The sequence below is a fragment of the Electrona antarctica genome, assembly GCF_951216825.1.
Source record: "Electrona antarctica genome assembly, chromosome: 11".
Classification (NCBI taxonomy): domain Eukaryota; kingdom Metazoa; phylum Chordata; class Actinopteri; order Myctophiformes; family Myctophidae; genus Electrona; species Electrona antarctica.
The window spans coordinates 48,428,716-48,446,318 of NC_136792.1; the positions used below are offsets into that span (position 1 = coordinate 48,428,716).

The window sequence follows — 17,603 nt, forward strand, 5'->3', positions numbered from 1 at the left end:
GACGTTTGGGGGTGTGTTTTCAGGAAAAGTGTCCATACGAAAGGAGGACCTGTGCAAATACAGTGGGAAGGAACATTGGATCAGCCTCCAACCAGTGGATCCCAACTCAGAAGTTCAGGTAGAGAATGCCAAGGAAGGAGCTTTCTAATTCATTTGTATTTTAACCCATTTTGGGCGGGAACCCCTTTTGGTGTTAGCATTATGTTATGCTTTAGCTATTGAAAAATAGCAGATCTACAAGCTCATAGCGCGCCACCGAGTGGCGCGCTACGAGCTTGTAGGTCTGCTATTTTTGAAAAATCGTGAAAATATCTATTTCAGAAAACTGGAGGATTTAGAATATTTTTTTTTAATTTTGAGGTCAGGCCTAAATGGGTTAAATAAAATCACACCCGCGTGAAGTGAGGGGAGCTCTTATTATCATACATCTCATTCTGGGCAATCACATCTGTCCTCACCTTGGTCTTCAATGTTTGTATTTTCACAATGTTTGTGTTTACATAAACACTCAAAGCTGGCCATTCATTGTCAATGGCATTCAATGTTTGTGTCAAAGCTGGACATAGGAGGGGCTAGCGCAGTAGCGCCCATCGACAGTTTTTTAACACAGTACCACCAATGACGTCCCAGGATGTCATTTCAAATCCAACACGTATCTGCCAATGGCAGTTAAGCTTTAGGGTTTTAATTGATTAGGCTAGATGGCGCTCTTCGCCAACGTGGCCAGCCGGGGCGCCTCATGGAGGGGAAAGGAACTGGTCGGAATAATGTGTTCCTTCCACGCGCTACATCCGGCCGGGGAAACTCTCCCCTGTCAGGTGAAAAGAAGCAGCTTGGACACCTCATGCATAGAAGGAAGCATGACGTCTGTCCTCCTAGGAAACCGGAAATGAACATAATCACTACCAAAATAAACGGTAGTTCCTCCGGAACTACTCTGCCGGGACTGGGCATGCGGGAGGATCGCATCAGTCTGGCTCGTGGAAGGACTAGGCTCTGTTGGTTGACTCCTGTCCCGGGCCCCTCCTACGTCTCACCAGGTCCATTCCTGCTCTCACCAGGTCCAGCCCCTGTGCATTGCACCAGACTCCCAGCACCAGGCACTTCAAATCAGGAGTGGTGGATTCTCGAGCCGCAATGGTTCTGCAGGCTCCACCTGGCCCATGGTGGTGCCACAGGCTCTGCTTGCGGCTTGATTGGCCCTCCCAAATAGCCCAGGAATAACCAACATCATCAATATTAATCAGTTCCTCTCAGACATGTAACTACCTAGAGGATCTGAACTTTCCTTGTGTACATTTTATTTCTTCCTTCATGCTTATAGAGCGTCGCAGTCCCGCCCCCTTTCATGACGACGCCAGGCCCAGGAAATGAATCGCAATGCATTTTTCCCATAGACATTTCAAAAAGTATTTATTTAAAGACCTTTTAAGCGTCGTGCGAAGCCAACTCGAGTCGTGACAAATCATGACAACACACACACTATTTTGGACCAAACAAATAATTACATAGAAGAAAAACAACAAAAAAAGTGTTGTAACCTGCCGTTTTTTCTACTTTCTAATTCTTTGTTTGGCCCGAAAGATTGTGTTTGTTGTCATGATTTGTCACGACAAGAGTTGGCTTTGTCCGCGGCGTAAACGTCTTTAAATAAATACTTTCTGAAATGTCTATGAGGAAAATTAACGGAGAATCATTTCCTGGGCTCTATTCCACTATATTTATAAACAAAATTGTCACTTTTTCCTCCAAATTAATTTCCCCTGTGCTCATTGCCTATAACCACATGGACTCATTACATTAGCATTCTAAGCAAAGAAAGGTTGTTTTCCCTTTTGCTTGAAAGGAAAACGGTGCACGGCTCTTATCGTTGCCAGTGTGTTTTAGCTTGGTCAGCATGTCATGGCTACCAAGAAAGATGGGAGCAGCAGCATGCAGCCCTCCCGCCAGCAGCAATCATCAACCACGGCCATAAAAATCACTGAAGTGAGGGGAGATTCTTATCTGATAAAATGTCTTCTTTGTCTGTCTGGATGTAATTTCAGCAAGTTATTACTTATTGGAACACTTTTCATAGACTTAAAACTAAACATAAAATGAGTTTCTTGGCAGAATTAAACCGTATCTAACCCGACAAATACGCAAAGGGTTGTCTTCTGCTAATGACAAATTACAGAAAAAGCAGAGTGAGTTTAATGCATTTTATTTATAAAAGTGCTCAGAGTGCTAATCAGTTTACAATTTAGGCTCAGCCTTCTCCGTAAAGCGCACCTGAATATAAGCCGCACCAGCTGAATTTAGGGAGAAAAAAACAAATGTGTACATATACAAGCCTGCATTCGAGCCACGGACCACCATTTGATCATATCGGACCCAAAAATAACAGGCAAACGTTGGTCAAAATAACATTTCTTCTACATTAAATTCTTGTAAATTAAGTAATGCAGATATTCTTGTAAATTAAATAATGCAGATGTTTAACAATAATGTAACTCTTGAGAGCATAAAATGAAACCAAATGGACCCGTGCGGCTCCATTTGGTTTAATTTTACACTCAAGAGTTAAAGATCTATAAGGGTCCACTTGGTTGCCAACTCTCCCATCATTTAGCTGGGGAGCACCTGGAACCCCCTCAAGGAACACTGGTTGAAAACCACCGTGGTGGTGTAAAGAGCTGATATGTGTGAGGAAGAGGGATATCTCAATGCTGTTGTGGGGTACATTACTTACTTACTTAGGCCTTTAAATTCCCTGAGGAACATAGGCCATTGATGATTTTCCTCCATCCCCTCCGCTCCAGTTGTTGTCATGTGGGGTACATGATTAGTCAATAAAATGTCAAGTTGGTTATCGATGTTGCTCCTTTTTTTTTTTTTAATATATGTTTATTGGTAGCAGGTTTCAACAATTTAAGTTTAGTTTGAACATACCATTCTTTTCCCATTTTCTCCCTCACCCCATCCCTCCCCCCACAGTTATCGTCATCATTAAAACTATATGAACAAATTACAATAATAATTGAGTACAGACATACAAAAACAACAACAAAAAGTCCAGTCCAATCAAACAGCCATGCATAGTTGAGTGTAAACAGTAGGACACAAAAAAATAATAATTTAAGCACAGAAGACAAAAACAATATAAATAACAAATAAATAAATAAATAAAATAATTACAATTATAAGTTGGGTTATTCGAGTTCAAAAGATAGTCACACGTTATGTGATGTTGCTCCTTTTGAGCATAGTGGAGAAGGACAATACATTCTAGATTCATGTTTTGGTGTTTCCGCTCGCTCTCTCTCCCTCCCACACACTCTTCTCTCACTTCCGAAGATGAGGCAGGCAGACGTTCACCACATCCGACCTGATAAAAAACATGACATCTGCTTTGGTTCATGTTGCACAATGTTACCTCCCTTAACCCATTCTGGACGGTCGGGAACCCATTTTGGTGTTTTAACTAAACATTATGTTATACTTAAGCTATTGAAAAATAGCAGATCTACAAGCTCATAGCGCGCCACCGAGTGGCGCGCTACGAGCTTGTAGGTCTGCTATTTTTGAAAAATCGTAAAAATGAGCCACAAATCTTTCAGAGCGAACGTTTTTCTTATTTCGACGTCAGGCCTAAATGGGTTAACCTGCACCGCCAGGAGGATTCTTTCTGAGGTAGAGCCACGTCAAGAAGAATCTCAGGGTCTTCTTTACTCACTCCCTGGCCCTAAAGTCGTGGATTTCACTCTTCCCTGGCCCTAAAGTTGTGGATTTCACTCTTCCCTGGCTCTAAAGTTGTGGATTTCACTCTACCCTGGCCCTAAAGTCGTGGATTTCACTCTTCCCTGGCCCTAAAGTTGTGGATTTCACTCTTCCCTGGCCCTAAAGTCATGGATTTCACTCTTCCCTGGCCCTAAAGTTGTGGATTTCACTCTTCCCTGGCCCTAAAGTTGTGGATTTCACTCTTCCGTGGCCCTAAAGTCATGGATTTCACTCTTCCCTGGCCCTAAAGTCATGGATTTCACTCTTCCCTGGCCCTAAAGTCGTGGATTTCACTCTTCCCTGGCCCTAAAGTCATGGATTTCACTCTTCCGTGGCCCTAAAGTCATGGATTTCACTCTTCCCTGGCCCTAAAGTCATGGATTTCACTCTTCCCTGGCCCTAAAGTCGTATATTTCACTCTTCCCTGGCTCTAAAGTCATGGATTTCACTCTTCCGTGGCCCTAAAGTCATGGATTTCACTCTTCCCTGGCCCTAAAGTCATGGATTTCACTCTTCCCTGGCCCTAAAGTCGTGGATTTCACTCTTCCCTGGCTCTAAAGTCATGGATTTCACTCTTCCCTGGCCCTAAAGTCATGGATTTCACTCTTCCCTGGCCCTAAAGTCGTATATTTCACTCTTCCCTGGCTCTAAAGTCATGGATTTCACTCTTCCCTGGCCATAAAGTCGTGGATTTCACTCTTCCCTGGCCCTAAAGTAGTGGATTTCACTCTTCCCTGGCCCTAAAGTCGTGGATTTCACTCTTCCCTGGCCCTAAAGTCGTGGATTTCACTCTTCCCTGGCCCTAAAGTAGTGGATTTCACTCTTCCCTGGCCCTAAAGTCGTGGATTTCACTCTTCCCTGGCCCTAAAGTCGTGGATTTCACTCTTCCCTGGCTCTAAAGTCATGGATTTCACTCTTCCCTGGCCCTAAAGTCATGGATTTCACTCTTCCCTGGCCCTAAAGTCATGGATTTCACTCTTCCCTGGCCCTAAAGTCATGGATTTCACTCTTCCCTGGCCCTAAAGTCATGGATTTCACTCTTCACTGGCCCTAAAGTCATGGATTTCACTCTTCCCTGGCCCTAAAGTCATGGATTTCACTCTTCCCTGGCCCTAAAGTCATGGATTTCACTCTTCACTGGCCCTAAAGTCGTGGATTTCACTCTTCCCGGGCCCTAAAGTCGTGGATTTCACTCTTCCCTGGCTCTAAAGTCATGGATTTCACTCTTCCCTGGCCCTAAAGTCATGGATTTCACTCTTCCCTGGCCCTAAAGTCATGGATTTCACTCTTCCCTGGCCCTAAAGTCGTGGATTTCACTCTTCCCTGGCCCTAAAGTTGTGGATTTCACTCTTCCCTGGCCCTAAAGTCATGGATTTCACTCTTCCCTGGCCCTAAAGTCGTGGATTTCACTCTACCCTGGCCCTAAAGTCGTGGATTTCACTCTTCCCTGGCCCTAAAGTTGTGGATTTCACTCTTCCCTGGCCCTAAAGTCATGGATTTCACTCTTCCCTGGCCCTAAAGTCGTGGATTTCACTCTACCCTGGCCCTAAAGTCATGGATTTCACTCTTCCGTGGCCCTAAAGTCATGGATTTCACTCTTCCCTGGCCCTAAAGTAGTGGATTTCACTCTTCCCTGGCCCTAAAGTAGTGGATTTCACTCTTCCCTGGCCATAAAGTAGTGGATTTCACTCTTCCCTGGCCATAAAGTAGTGGATTTCACTCTTCCCTGGCCATAAAGTTGTGGATTTCACTCTTCCCTGGCCCTAAAGTCATGGATTTCACTCTTCCCTGGCCCTAAAGTCGTGGATTTCACTCTTCCCTGGCCCTAAAGTAGTGGATTTCACTCTTCCCTGGCCTTAAAGTCATGGATTTCACTCTTCCCTGGCCCTAAAGTCATGGATTTCACTCTTCCCTGGCCCTAAAGTCATGGATTTCACTCTTCCGTGGCCCTAAAGTCATGGATTTCACTCTTCCCTGGCCCTAAAGTCGTGGATTTCACTCTTCCCTGGCCCTAAAGTCATGGATTTCACTCTTCCGTGGCCCTAAAGTCATGGATTTCACTCTTCCCTGGCCCTAAAGTCGTGGATTTCACTCTTCCCTGGCCTTAAAGTCGTGGATTTCACTCTTCCCTGGCCCTAAAGTAGTGGATTTCACTCTTCCCTGGCCCTAAAGTCGTGGATTTCACTCTTCCCTGGCCTTAAAGTCGTGGATTTCACTCTTCCCTGGCCTTAAAGTAGTGGATTTCACTCTTCCCTGGCCTTAAAGTCGTGGATTTCACTCTTCCCTGGCCCTAAAGTAGTGGATTTCACTCTTCCCTGGCCTTAAAGTCGTGGATTTCACTCTTCCCTGGCCTTAAAGTCGTGGATTTCACTCTTCCCTGGCCCTAAAGTCGTGGATTTCACTCTTCCCTGGCCCTAAAGTAGTGGATTTCACTCTTCCCTGGCCCTAAAGTCGTGGATTTCACTCTTCCCTGGCCCTAAAGTAGTGGATTTCACTCTTCCCTGGCCTTAAAGTCATGGATTTCACTCTTCCCTGGCCCTAAAGTCATGGATTTCACTCTTCCCTGGCCCTAAAGTCATGGATTTCACTCTTCCCTGGCCCTAAAGTCATGGATTTCACTCTTCCCTGGCCCTAAAGTCATGGATTTCACTCTTCACTGGCCCTAAAGTCATGGATTTCACTCTTCCCTGGCCCTAAAGTCATGGATTTCACTCTTCCCTGGCCCTAAAGTCGTGGATTTCACTCTTCCCTGGCCCCTAAAGTCATGGATTTCACTCTTCCCTGGCCCTAAAGTAGTGGATTTCACTCTTCCCTGGCCCTAAAGTAGTGGATTTCACTCTTCCCTGGCCCTAAAGTAGTGGATTTCACTCTTCCCTGGCCCTAAAGTCATGGATTTCACTCTTCCCTGGCCATAAAGTCGTGGATTTCACTCTTCCCTGGCCATAAAGTCGTGGATTTCACTCTTCCCTGGCTCTAAAGTCGTGGATTTCACTCTTCCCTGGCCCTAAAGTAGTGGATTTCACTCTTCCCTGGCCATAAAGTCGTGGATTTCACTCTTCCCTGGCCATAAAGTCGTGGATTTCACTCTTCCCTGGCCATAAAGTCGTGGATTTCACTCTTCCCTGGCCCTAAAGTAGTGGATTTCACTCTTCCCTGGCCTTAAAGTCATGGATTTCACTCTTCCCTGGCCTTAAAGTCGTGGATTTCACTCTTCCCTGGCCTTAAAGTCGTGGATTTCACTCTTCCCTGGCCCTAAAGTAGTGGATTTCACTCTTCCCTGGCCCTAAAGTAGTGGATTTCACTCTTCCCTGGCCCTAAAGTAGTGGATTTCACTCTTCCCTGGCCCTAAAGTAGTGGATTTCACTCTTCCCTGGCCCTAAAGTCATGGATTTCACTCTTCCCTGGCCATAAAGTCGTGGATTTCACTCTTCCCTGGCCTTAAAGTCGTGGATTTCACTCTTCCCTGGCCCTAAAGTCATGGATTTCACTCTTCCCTGGCCTTAAAGTCGTGGATTTCACTCTTCCCTGGCCCTAAAGTCGTGGATTTCACTCTTCCCTGGCTCTAAAGTCATGGATTTCACTCTTCCGTGGCCCTAAAGTCATGGATTTCACTCTTCCCTGGCCCTAAAGTCATGGATTTCACTCTTCCGTGGCCCTAAAGTCATGGATTTCACTCTTCCCTGGCTCTAAAGTCATGGATTTCACTCTTCCGTGGCCCTAAAGTCATGGATTTCACTCTTCCCTGGCCCTAAAGTAGTGGATTTCACTCTTCCCTGGCCCTAAAGTCATGGATTTCACTCTTCCCTGGCCTTAAAGTCGTGGATTTCACTCTTCCCTGGCCCTAAAGTCATGGATTTCACTCTTCCCTGGCCCTAAAGTAGTGGATTTCACTCTTCCCTGGCCTTAAAGTCATGGATTTCACTCTTCCCTGGCCCTAAAGTAGTGGATTTCACTCTTCCCTGGCCCTAAAGTAGTGGATTTCACTCTTCCCTGGCCCTAAAGTCGTGGATTTCACTCTTCCCTGGCCCTAAAGTTGTGGATTTCACTCTTCCCTGGCCCTGAAGTCATGGATTTCACTCTTCCCTGGCCCTGAAGTCATGGATTTCACTCTTCCCTGGCCCTAAAGTCATGGATTTCACTCTTCCCTGGCCCTAAAGTAGTGGATTTCACTCTTCCCTGGCCCTAAAGTCATGGATTTCACTCTTCCCTGGCCCTAAAGTAGTGGATTTCACTCTTCCCTGGCCCTAAAGTCATGGATTTCACTCTTCCCTGGCCCTAAAGTCATGGATTTCACTCTTCCCTGGCCCTAAAGTCGTGGATTTCACTCTTCCCTGGCCCTAAAGTCGTGGATTTCACTCTTCCCTGGCCTTAAAGTCGTGGATTTCACTCTTCCCTGGCCCTAAAGTTGTGGATTTCACTCTTCCCTGGCCCTGAAGTCATGGATTTCACTCTTCCCTGGCCCTGAAGTCATGGATTTCACTCTTCCCTGGCCCTAAAGTCATGGATTTCACTCTTCCCTGGCCCTAAAGTAGTGGATTTCACTCTTCCCTGGCCCTAAAGTCATGGATTTCACTCTTCCCTGGCCCTAAAGTAGTGGATTTCACTCTTCCCTGGCCCTAAAGTCATGGATTTCACTCTTCCCTGGCCCTAAAGTCATGGATTTCACTCTTCCCTGGCCCTAAAGTCGTGGATTTCACTCTTCCCTGGCCCTAAAGTCATGGATTTCACTCTTCCCTGGCCCTAAAGTCATGGATTTCACTCTTCCCTGGCCCTAAAGTCATGGATTTCACTCTTCCCTGGCCCTAAAGTCGTGGATTTCACTCTTCCGTGGCCCTAAAGTTGTGGATTTCACTCTTCCCTGGCTCTAAAGTCGTGGATTTCACTCTTCCGTGGCCCTAAAGTTGTGGATTTCACTCTTCCCTGGCCATAAAGTCGTGGATTTCACTCTTCCCTGGCCCTAAAGTCGTGGATTTCACTCTTCCCTGGCCCTAAAGTTGTGGATTTCACTCTTCCCTGGCTCTAAAGTTGTGGATTTCACTCTACCCTGGCCCTAAAGTCGTGGATTTCACTCTTCCCTGGCCCTAAAGTTGTGGATTTCACTCTTCCCTGGCCCTAAAGTCATGGATTTCACTCTTCCCTGGCCCTAAAGTTGTGGATTTCACTCTTCCCTGGCCCTAAAGTTGTGGATTTCACTCTTCCGTGGCCCTAAAGTCATGGATTTCACTCTTCCCTGGCCCTAAAGTCATGGATTTCACTCTTCCCTGGCCCTAAAGTCGTGGATTTCACTCTTCCCTGGCCCTAAAGTCATGGATTTCACTCTTCCGTGGCCCTAAAGTCATGGATTTCACTCTTCCCTGGCCCTAAAGTCATGGATTTCACTCTTCCCTGGCCCTAAAGTCGTATATTTCACTCTTCCCTGGCTCTAAAGTCATGGATTTCACTCTTCCGTGGCCCTAAAGTCATGGATTTCACTCTTCCCTGGCCCTAAAGTCATGGATTTCACTCTTCCCTGGCCCTAAAGTCGTGGATTTCACTCTTCCCTGGCTCTAAAGTCATGGATTTCACTCTTCCCTGGCCCTAAAGTCATGGATTTCACTCTTCCCTGGCCCTAAAGTCGTATATTTCACTCTTCCCTGGCTCTAAAGTCATGGATTTCACTCTTCCCTGGCCATAAAGTCGTGGATTTCACTCTTCCCTGGCCCTAAAGTAGTGGATTTCACTCTTCCCTGGCCCTAAAGTCGTGGATTTCACTCTTCCCTGGCCCTAAAGTCGTGGATTTCACTCTTCCCTGGCCCTAAAGTAGTGGATTTCACTCTTCCCTGGCCCTAAAGTCGTGGATTTCACTCTTCCCTGGCCCTAAAGTCGTGGATTTCACTCTTCCCTGGCTCTAAAGTCATGGATTTCACTCTTCCCTGGCCCTAAAGTCATGGATTTCACTCTTCCCTGGCCCTAAAGTCATGGATTTCACTCTTCCCTGGCCCTAAAGTCATGGATTTCACTCTTCCCTGGCCCTAAAGTCATGGATTTCACTCTTCACTGGCCCTAAAGTCATGGATTTCACTCTTCCCTGGCCCTAAAGTCATGGATTTCACTCTTCCCTGGCCCTAAAGTCATGGATTTCACTCTTCACTGGCCCTAAAGTCGTGGATTTCACTCTTCCCGGGCCCTAAAGTCGTGGATTTCACTCTTCCCTGGCTCTAAAGTCATGGATTTCACTCTTCCCTGGCCCTAAAGTCATGGATTTCACTCTTCCCTGGCCCTAAAGTCATGGATTTCACTCTTCCCTGGCCCTAAAGTCGTGGATTTCACTCTTCCCTGGCCCTAAAGTTGTGGATTTCACTCTTCCCTGGCCCTAAAGTCATGGATTTCACTCTTCCCTGGCCCTAAAGTCGTGGATTTCACTCTACCCTGGCCCTAAAGTCGTGGATTTCACTCTTCCCTGGCCCTAAAGTTGTGGATTTCACTCTTCCCTGGCCCTAAAGTCATGGATTTCACTCTTCCCTGGCCCTAAAGTCGTGGATTTCACTCTACCCTGGCCCTAAAGTCATGGATTTCACTCTTCCGTGGCCCTAAAGTCATGGATTTCACTCTTCCCTGGCCCTAAAGTAGTGGATTTCACTCTTCCCTGGCCCTAAAGTAGTGGATTTCACTCTTCCCTGGCCATAAAGTAGTGGATTTCACTCTTCCCTGGCCATAAAGTAGTGGATTTCACTCTTCCCTGGCCATAAAGTTGTGGATTTCACTCTTCCCTGGCCCTAAAGTCATGGATTTCACTCTTCCCTGGCCCTAAAGTCGTGGATTTCACTCTTCCCTGGCCCTAAAGTAGTGGATTTCACTCTTCCCTGGCCTTAAAGTCATGGATTTCACTCTTCCCTGGCCCTAAAGTCATGGATTTCACTCTTCCCTGGCCCTAAAGTCATGGATTTCACTCTTCCGTGGCCCTAAAGTCATGGATTTCACTCTTCCCTGGCCCTAAAGTCGTGGATTTCACTCTTCCCTGGCCCTAAAGTCATGGATTTCACTCTTCCGTGGCCCTAAAGTCATGGATTTCACTCTTCCCTGGCCCTAAAGTCGTGGATTTCACTCTTCCCTGGCCTTAAAGTCGTGGATTTCACTCTTCCCTGGCCCTAAAGTAGTGGATTTCACTCTTCCCTGGCCCTAAAGTCGTGGATTTCACTCTTCCCTGGCCTTAAAGTCGTGGATTTCACTCTTCCCTGGCCTTAAAGTAGTGGATTTCACTCTTCCCTGGCCTTAAAGTCGTGGATTTCACTCTTCCCTGGCCCTAAAGTAGTGGATTTCACTCTTCCCTGGCCTTAAAGTCGTGGATTTCACTCTTCCCTGGCCTTAAAGTCGTGGATTTCACTCTTCCCTGGCCCTAAAGTCGTGGATTTCACTCTTCCCTGGCCCTAAAGTAGTGGATTTCACTCTTCCCTGGCCCTAAAGTCGTGGATTTCACTCTTCCCTGGCCCTAAAGTAGTGGATTTCACTCTTCCCTGGCCTTAAAGTCATGGATTTCACTCTTCCCTGGCCCTAAAGTCATGGATTTCACTCTTCCCTGGCCCTAAAGTCATGGATTTCACTCTTCCCTGGCCCTAAAGTCATGGATTTCACTCTTCCCTGGCCCTAAAGTCATGGATTTCACTCTTCACTGGCCCTAAAGTCATGGATTTCACTCTTCCCTGGCCCTAAAGTCATGGATTTCACTCTTCCCTGGCCCTAAAGTCGTGGATTTCACTCTTCCCTGGCCCCTAAAGTCATGGATTTCACTCTTCCCTGGCCCTAAAGTAGTGGATTTCACTCTTCCCTGGCCCTAAAGTAGTGGATTTCACTCTTCCCTGGCCCTAAAGTAGTGGATTTCACTCTTCCCTGGCCCTAAAGTCATGGATTTCACTCTTCCCTGGCCATAAAGTCGTGGATTTCACTCTTCCCTGGCCATAAAGTCGTGGATTTCACTCTTCCCTGGCTCTAAAGTCGTGGATTTCACTCTTCCCTGGCCCTAAAGTAGTGGATTTCACTCTTCCCTGGCCATAAAGTCGTGGATTTCACTCTTCCCTGGCCATAAAGTCGTGGATTTCACTCTTCCCTGGCCATAAAGTCGTGGATTTCACTCTTCCCTGGCCCTAAAGTAGTGGATTTCACTCTTCCCTGGCCTTAAAGTCATGGATTTCACTCTTCCCTGGCCTTAAAGTCGTGGATTTCACTCTTCCCTGGCCTTAAAGTCGTGGATTTCACTCTTCCCTGGCCCTAAAGTAGTGGATTTCACTCTTCCCTGGCCCTAAAGTAGTGGATTTCACTCTTCCCTGGCCCTAAAGTAGTGGATTTCACTCTTCCCTGGCCCTAAAGTAGTGGATTTCACTCTTCCCTGGCCCTAAAGTCATGGATTTCACTCTTCCCTGGCCATAAAGTCGTGGATTTCACTCTTCCCTGGCCTTAAAGTCGTGGATTTCACTCTTCCCTGGCCCTAAAGTCATGGATTTCACTCTTCCCTGGCCTTAAAGTCGTGGATTTCACTCTTCCCTGGCCCTAAAGTCGTGGATTTCACTCTTCCCTGGCTCTAAAGTCATGGATTTCACTCTTCCGTGGCCCTAAAGTCATGGATTTCACTCTTCCCTGGCCCTAAAGTCATGGATTTCACTCTTCCGTGGCCCTAAAGTCATGGATTTCACTCTTCCCTGGCTCTAAAGTCATGGATTTCACTCTTCCGTGGCCCTAAAGTCATGGATTTCACTCTTCCCTGGCCCTAAAGTAGTGGATTTCACTCTTCCCTGGCCCTAAAGTCATGGATTTCACTCTTCCCTGGCCTTAAAGTCGTGGATTTCACTCTTCCCTGGCCCTAAAGTCATGGATTTCACTCTTCCCTGGCCCTAAAGTAGTGGATTTCACTCTTCCCTGGCCTTAAAGTCATGGATTTCACTCTTCCCTGGCCCTAAAGTAGTGGATTTCACTCTTCCCTGGCCCTAAAGTAGTGGATTTCACTCTTCCCTGGCCCTAAAGTCGTGGATTTCACTCTTCCCTGGCCTTAAAGTCGTGGATTTCACTCTTCCCTGGCCCTAAAGTTGTGGATTTCACTCTTCCCTGGCCCTGAAGTCATGGATTTCACTCTTCCCTGGCCCTGAAGTCATGGATTTCACTCTTCCCTGGCCCTAAAGTCATGGATTTCACTCTTCCCTGGCCCTAAAGTAGTGGATTTCACTCTTCCCTGGCCCTAAAGTCATGGATTTCACTCTTCCCTGGCCCTAAAGTAGTGGATTTCACTCTTCCCTGGCCCTAAAGTCATGGATTTCACTCTTCCCTGGCCCTAAAGTCATGGATTTCACTCTTCCCTGGCCCTAAAGTCGTGGATTTCACTCTTCCCTGGCCCTAAAGTCATGGATTTCACTCTTCCCTGGCCCTAAAGTCATGGATTTCACTCTTCCCTGGCCCTAAAGTCATGGATTTCACTCTTCCCTGGCCCTAAAGTCGTGGATTTCACTCTTCCGTGGCCCTAAAGTTGTGGATTTCACTCTTCCCTGGCTCTAAAGTCGTGGATTTCACTCTTCCGTGGCCCTAAAGTTGTGGATTTCACTCTTCCCTGGCCATAAAGTCGTGGATTTCACTCTTCCCTGGCCCTAAAGTCGTGGATTTCACTCTTCCGTGGCCCTAAAGTTGTGGATTTCACTCTTCCCTGGCCATAAAGTCGTGGATTTCACTCTTCCCTGGCCTTAAAGTCGTGGATTTCACTCTTCCCTGGCCATAAAGTCGTGGATTTCACTCTTCCCCGGCCCTAAAGTCGTGGATTTCACTCTTCCGTGGCCCTAAAGTAGTGGATTTCACTCTTCCCTGGCCCTAAAGTAGTGGATTTCACTCTTCCGTGGCCCTAAAGTAGTGGATTTCACTCTTCCCTGGCCCTAAAGTAGTGGATTTCACTCTTCCCTGGCCCTAAAGTAGTGGATTTCACTCTTCCCTGGCCCTAAAGTAGTGGATTTCACTCTTCCCTGGCCCTAAAGTCGTGGATTTCACTCTTCCGTGGCCCTAAAGTAGTGGATTTCACTCTTCCCTGGCCCTAAAGTAGTGGATTTCACTCTTCCCTGGCTCTAAAGTCGTGGATTTCACTCTTCCCTGGCCCTAAAGTAGTGGATTTCACTCTTCCCTGGCCCTAAAGTAGTGGATTTCACTCTTCCGTGGCCCTAAAGTCGTGGATTTCACTCTTCCCTGGCCCCTAAAGTCATGGATTTCACTCTTCCCTGGCCCTAAAGTCGTGGATTTCACTCTTCCCTGGCCCTAAAGTCATGGATTTCACTCTTCCGTGGCCCTAAAGTCATGGATTTCACTCTTCCCTGGCCCTAAAGTAGTGGATTTCACTCTTCCCTGGCCCTAAAGTCATGGATTTCACTCTTCCGTGGCCCTAAAGTCATGGATTTCACTCTTCCCTGGCCCTAAAGTCGTGGATTTCACTCTTCCCTGGCCCTAAAGTCATGGATTTCACTCTTCCGTGGCCCTAAAGTCATGGATTTCACTCTTCCCTGGCCCTAAAGTAGTGGATTTCACTCTTCCCTGGCCCTAAAGTAGTGGATTTCACTCTTCCCTGGCCCTAAAGTAGTGGATTTCACTCTTCCCTGGCCCTAAAGTCATGGATTTCACTCTTCCGTGGCCCTAAAGTCATGGATTTCACTCTTCCCTGGCCCTAAAGTCGTGGATTTCACTCTTCCCTGGCCCTAAAGTCATGGATTTCACTCTTCCGTGGCCCTAAAGTCATGGATTTCACTCTTCCCTGGCCCTAAAGTAGTGGATTTCACTCTTCCCTGGCCCTAAAGTAGTGGATTTCACTCTTCCCTGGCCCTAAAGTAGTGGATTTCACTCTTCCCTGGCCCTAAAGTAGTGGATTTCACTCTTCCGTGGCCCTAAAGTCGTGGATTTCACTCTTCCCTGGCCCCTAAAGTCATGGATTTCACTCTTCCCTGGCCCTAAAGTCGTGGATTTCACTCTTCCCTGGCCCTAAAGTCGTGGATTTCACTCTTCCCTGGCCCTAAAGTCGAGGATTTCACTCTTCCCTGGCCCTAAAGCCGTGGATTTCACTCTTCCCTGGCCCTAAAGCCGTGGATTTCACTCTTCCCTGGCCCTAAAGTCGTGGATTTCACTCTTCCCTGGCCCTAAAGTGGTGGATTTCACTCTTCCATGGCCCTAAAGTCGTGGATTTCACTCTTCCCTGGCCCTAAAGCCGTGGATTTCACTCTTCCCTGGCCCTAAAGTCGTGGATTTCACTCTTCCCTGGCCCTAAAGTCGTGGATTTCACTCTTCCCTGGCCCTAAAGTAGTGGATTTCACTCTTCCCTGGCCCTAAAGTCGTGGATTTCACTCTTCCATGGCCCTAAAGCCGTGGATTTCACTCTTCCATGGCCCTAAAGCCGTGGATTTCACTCTTCCCTGGCCATAAAGTTGTGGATTTCACTCTTCCATGGCCCTAAAGTCGTGGATTTCACTCTTCCATGGCCCTAAAGTCGTGGACTTCACTCTTCCCTGGCCCTAAAGCCGTGGATTTCACTCTTCCCTGGCCATAAAGTTGTGGATTTCACTCTTCCCTGGCCCTAAAGTCGTGGATTTCACTCTTCCCTGGCCCTAAAGTCGTGGATTTCACTCTTCCATGGCCCTAAAGTCGTGGATTTCACTCTTCCCTGGCCTTAAAGTTGTAGATTTCACGTCACTCACGTTTTCATGTCACTCTTCCCTGGCCCTAAAGTAGTGGATTTCACTCTTCCCGGGCCCTAAAGTTGTGGATTTCACTCTTCCCTGGCCCTAAAGTCGTGGATTTCACTCTTCCCTGGCCCTAAAGTCGTGGATTTCACTCTTCCCTGGCCCTAAAGTCGTGGATTTCACTCTTCCCTGGCCCTAAAGTCATGGATTTCACTCTTCCCTGGCCCTAAAGTCGTGGATTTCACTCTTCCCTGGCCCTAAAGTCATGGATTTCACTCTTCCCTGGCCCTAAAGTCGTGGATTTCACTCTTCCCTGGCCCTAAAGTCGTGGATTTCACTCTTCCCTGGCCCTAAAGTCATGGATTTCACTCTTCCCTGGCCCTAAAGTCGTGGATTTCACTCTTCCCTGGCCCTAAAGTAGTGGATTTCACTCTTCCCTGGCCCTAAAGTCGTGGATTTCACTCTTCCCTGGCCCTAAAGTCGTGGATGTCACTCTTCCCTGGCCCTAAAGTCATGGATTTCACTCTTCCCTGGCCCTAAAGTCGTGGATGTCACTCTTCCCTGGCCCTAAAGTAGTGGATTTCACTCTTCCCTGGCCCTAAAGTAGTGGATTTCACTCTTCCCTGGCCCTAAAGTAGTGGATTTCACTCTTCCCTGGCCCTAAAGTCGTGGATGTCACTCTTCCCTGGCCCTAAAGTAGTGGATTTCACTCTTCCCTGGCCCTAAAGTCGTGGATGTCACTCTTCCCTGGCCCTAAAGTCATGGATTTCACTCTTCCCTGGCCCTAAAGTCGTGGATTTCACTCTTCCCTGGCCCTAAAGTCGTGGATGTCACTCTTCCCTGGCCCTAAAGTAGTGGATTTCACTCTTCCCGGGCCCTAAAGTTGTGGATTTCACTCTTCCCTGGCTCTAAAGTGGTGGATTTCACTCTTCCCTGGCCCTAAAGTCGTGGATTTCACTCTTCCCTGGCCCTAAAGTCATGGTTTTTACTCTTCCCTGGCCCTAAAGTCGTGGATTTCACTCTTCCCTGGCCCTAAAGTCGTGGATTTCACTCTTCCCTGGCCCTAAAGTCATGGATTTCACTCTTCCCTGGCCCTAAAGTCGTGGATTTCATTCTTCCCTGGCCCTAAAGTCGTGGATTTCACTCTTCCCTGGCCCTAAAGTCGTGGATTTCATTCTTCCCTGGCCCTAAAGTCATGGATTTCACTCTTCCCTGGCCCTAAAGTCGTGGATTTCACTCTTCCCTGGCCCTAAAGTCATGGATTTCATTCTTCCCTGGCCCTAAAGTCGTGGATTTCATTCTTCCCTGGCCCTAAAGTAGTGGATTTCACTCTTCCCTGGCCCTAAAGTCGTGGATGTCACTCTTCCCTGGCCCTAAAGTCATGGATTTCACTCTTCCCTGGCCCTAAAGTCGTGGATTTCACTCTTCCCTGGCCCTAAAGTCGTGGATGTCACTCTTCCCTGGCCCTAAAGTAGTGGATTTCACTCTTCCCGGGCCCTAAAGTTGTGGATTTCACTCTTCCCTGGCTCTAAAGTGGTGGATTTCACTCTTCCCTGGCCCTAAAGTCGTGGATTTCACTCTTCCCTGGCCCTAAAGTCATGGTTTTTACTCTTCCCTGGCCCTAAAGTCGTGGATTTCACTCTTCCCTGGCCCTAAAGTCGTGGATTTCACTCTTCCCTGGCCCTAAAGTCATGGATTTCACTCTTCCCTGGCCCTAAAGTCGTGGATTTCATTCTTCCCTGGCCCTAAAGTCGTGGATTTCACTCTTCCCTGGCCCTAAAGTCGTGGATTTCATTCTTCCCTGGCCCTAAAGTCATGGATTTCACTCTTCCCTGGCCCTAAAGTCGTGGATTTCACTCTTCCCTGGCCCTAAAGTCATGGATTTCATTCTTCCCTGGCCCTAAAGTCGTGGATTTCATTCTTCCCTGGCCCTAAAGTCGTGGATTTCACTCTTCCCTGGCCCTAAAGTCGTGGATTTCACTCTTCCCTGGCCCTAAAGTCATGGATTTCACTCTTCCCTGGCCCTAAAGTCGTGTATTTCACTCTTCCCTGGCCCTAAAGTAGTGTATTTCATTCTTCCCTGGCCCTAAAGTCGTGGATGTCACTCTTCCCTGGCCCTAACGTTGTGGATTTCACTCTTCCCTGGCCCTAAAGTCGTGGATGTCACTCTTCCCT

General features: G+C 47.5%; 1 protein-coding gene across 1 annotated transcript in view; it reads left to right on the top strand.

Annotated features, from left to right (window-relative positions):
- Positions 1-17,603, top strand: part of rasa2 (RAS p21 protein activator 2) — an 80,043-nt gene that overhangs the window by 15,899 nt on the left and 46,541 nt on the right. The window contains exon 4 of the mRNA XM_079514659.1: positions 24-118. Coding sequence (XP_079370785.1) covers positions 24-118 — 95 coding nt within the window. The remainder of the gene's footprint in view (positions 1-23; positions 119-17,603) is intronic.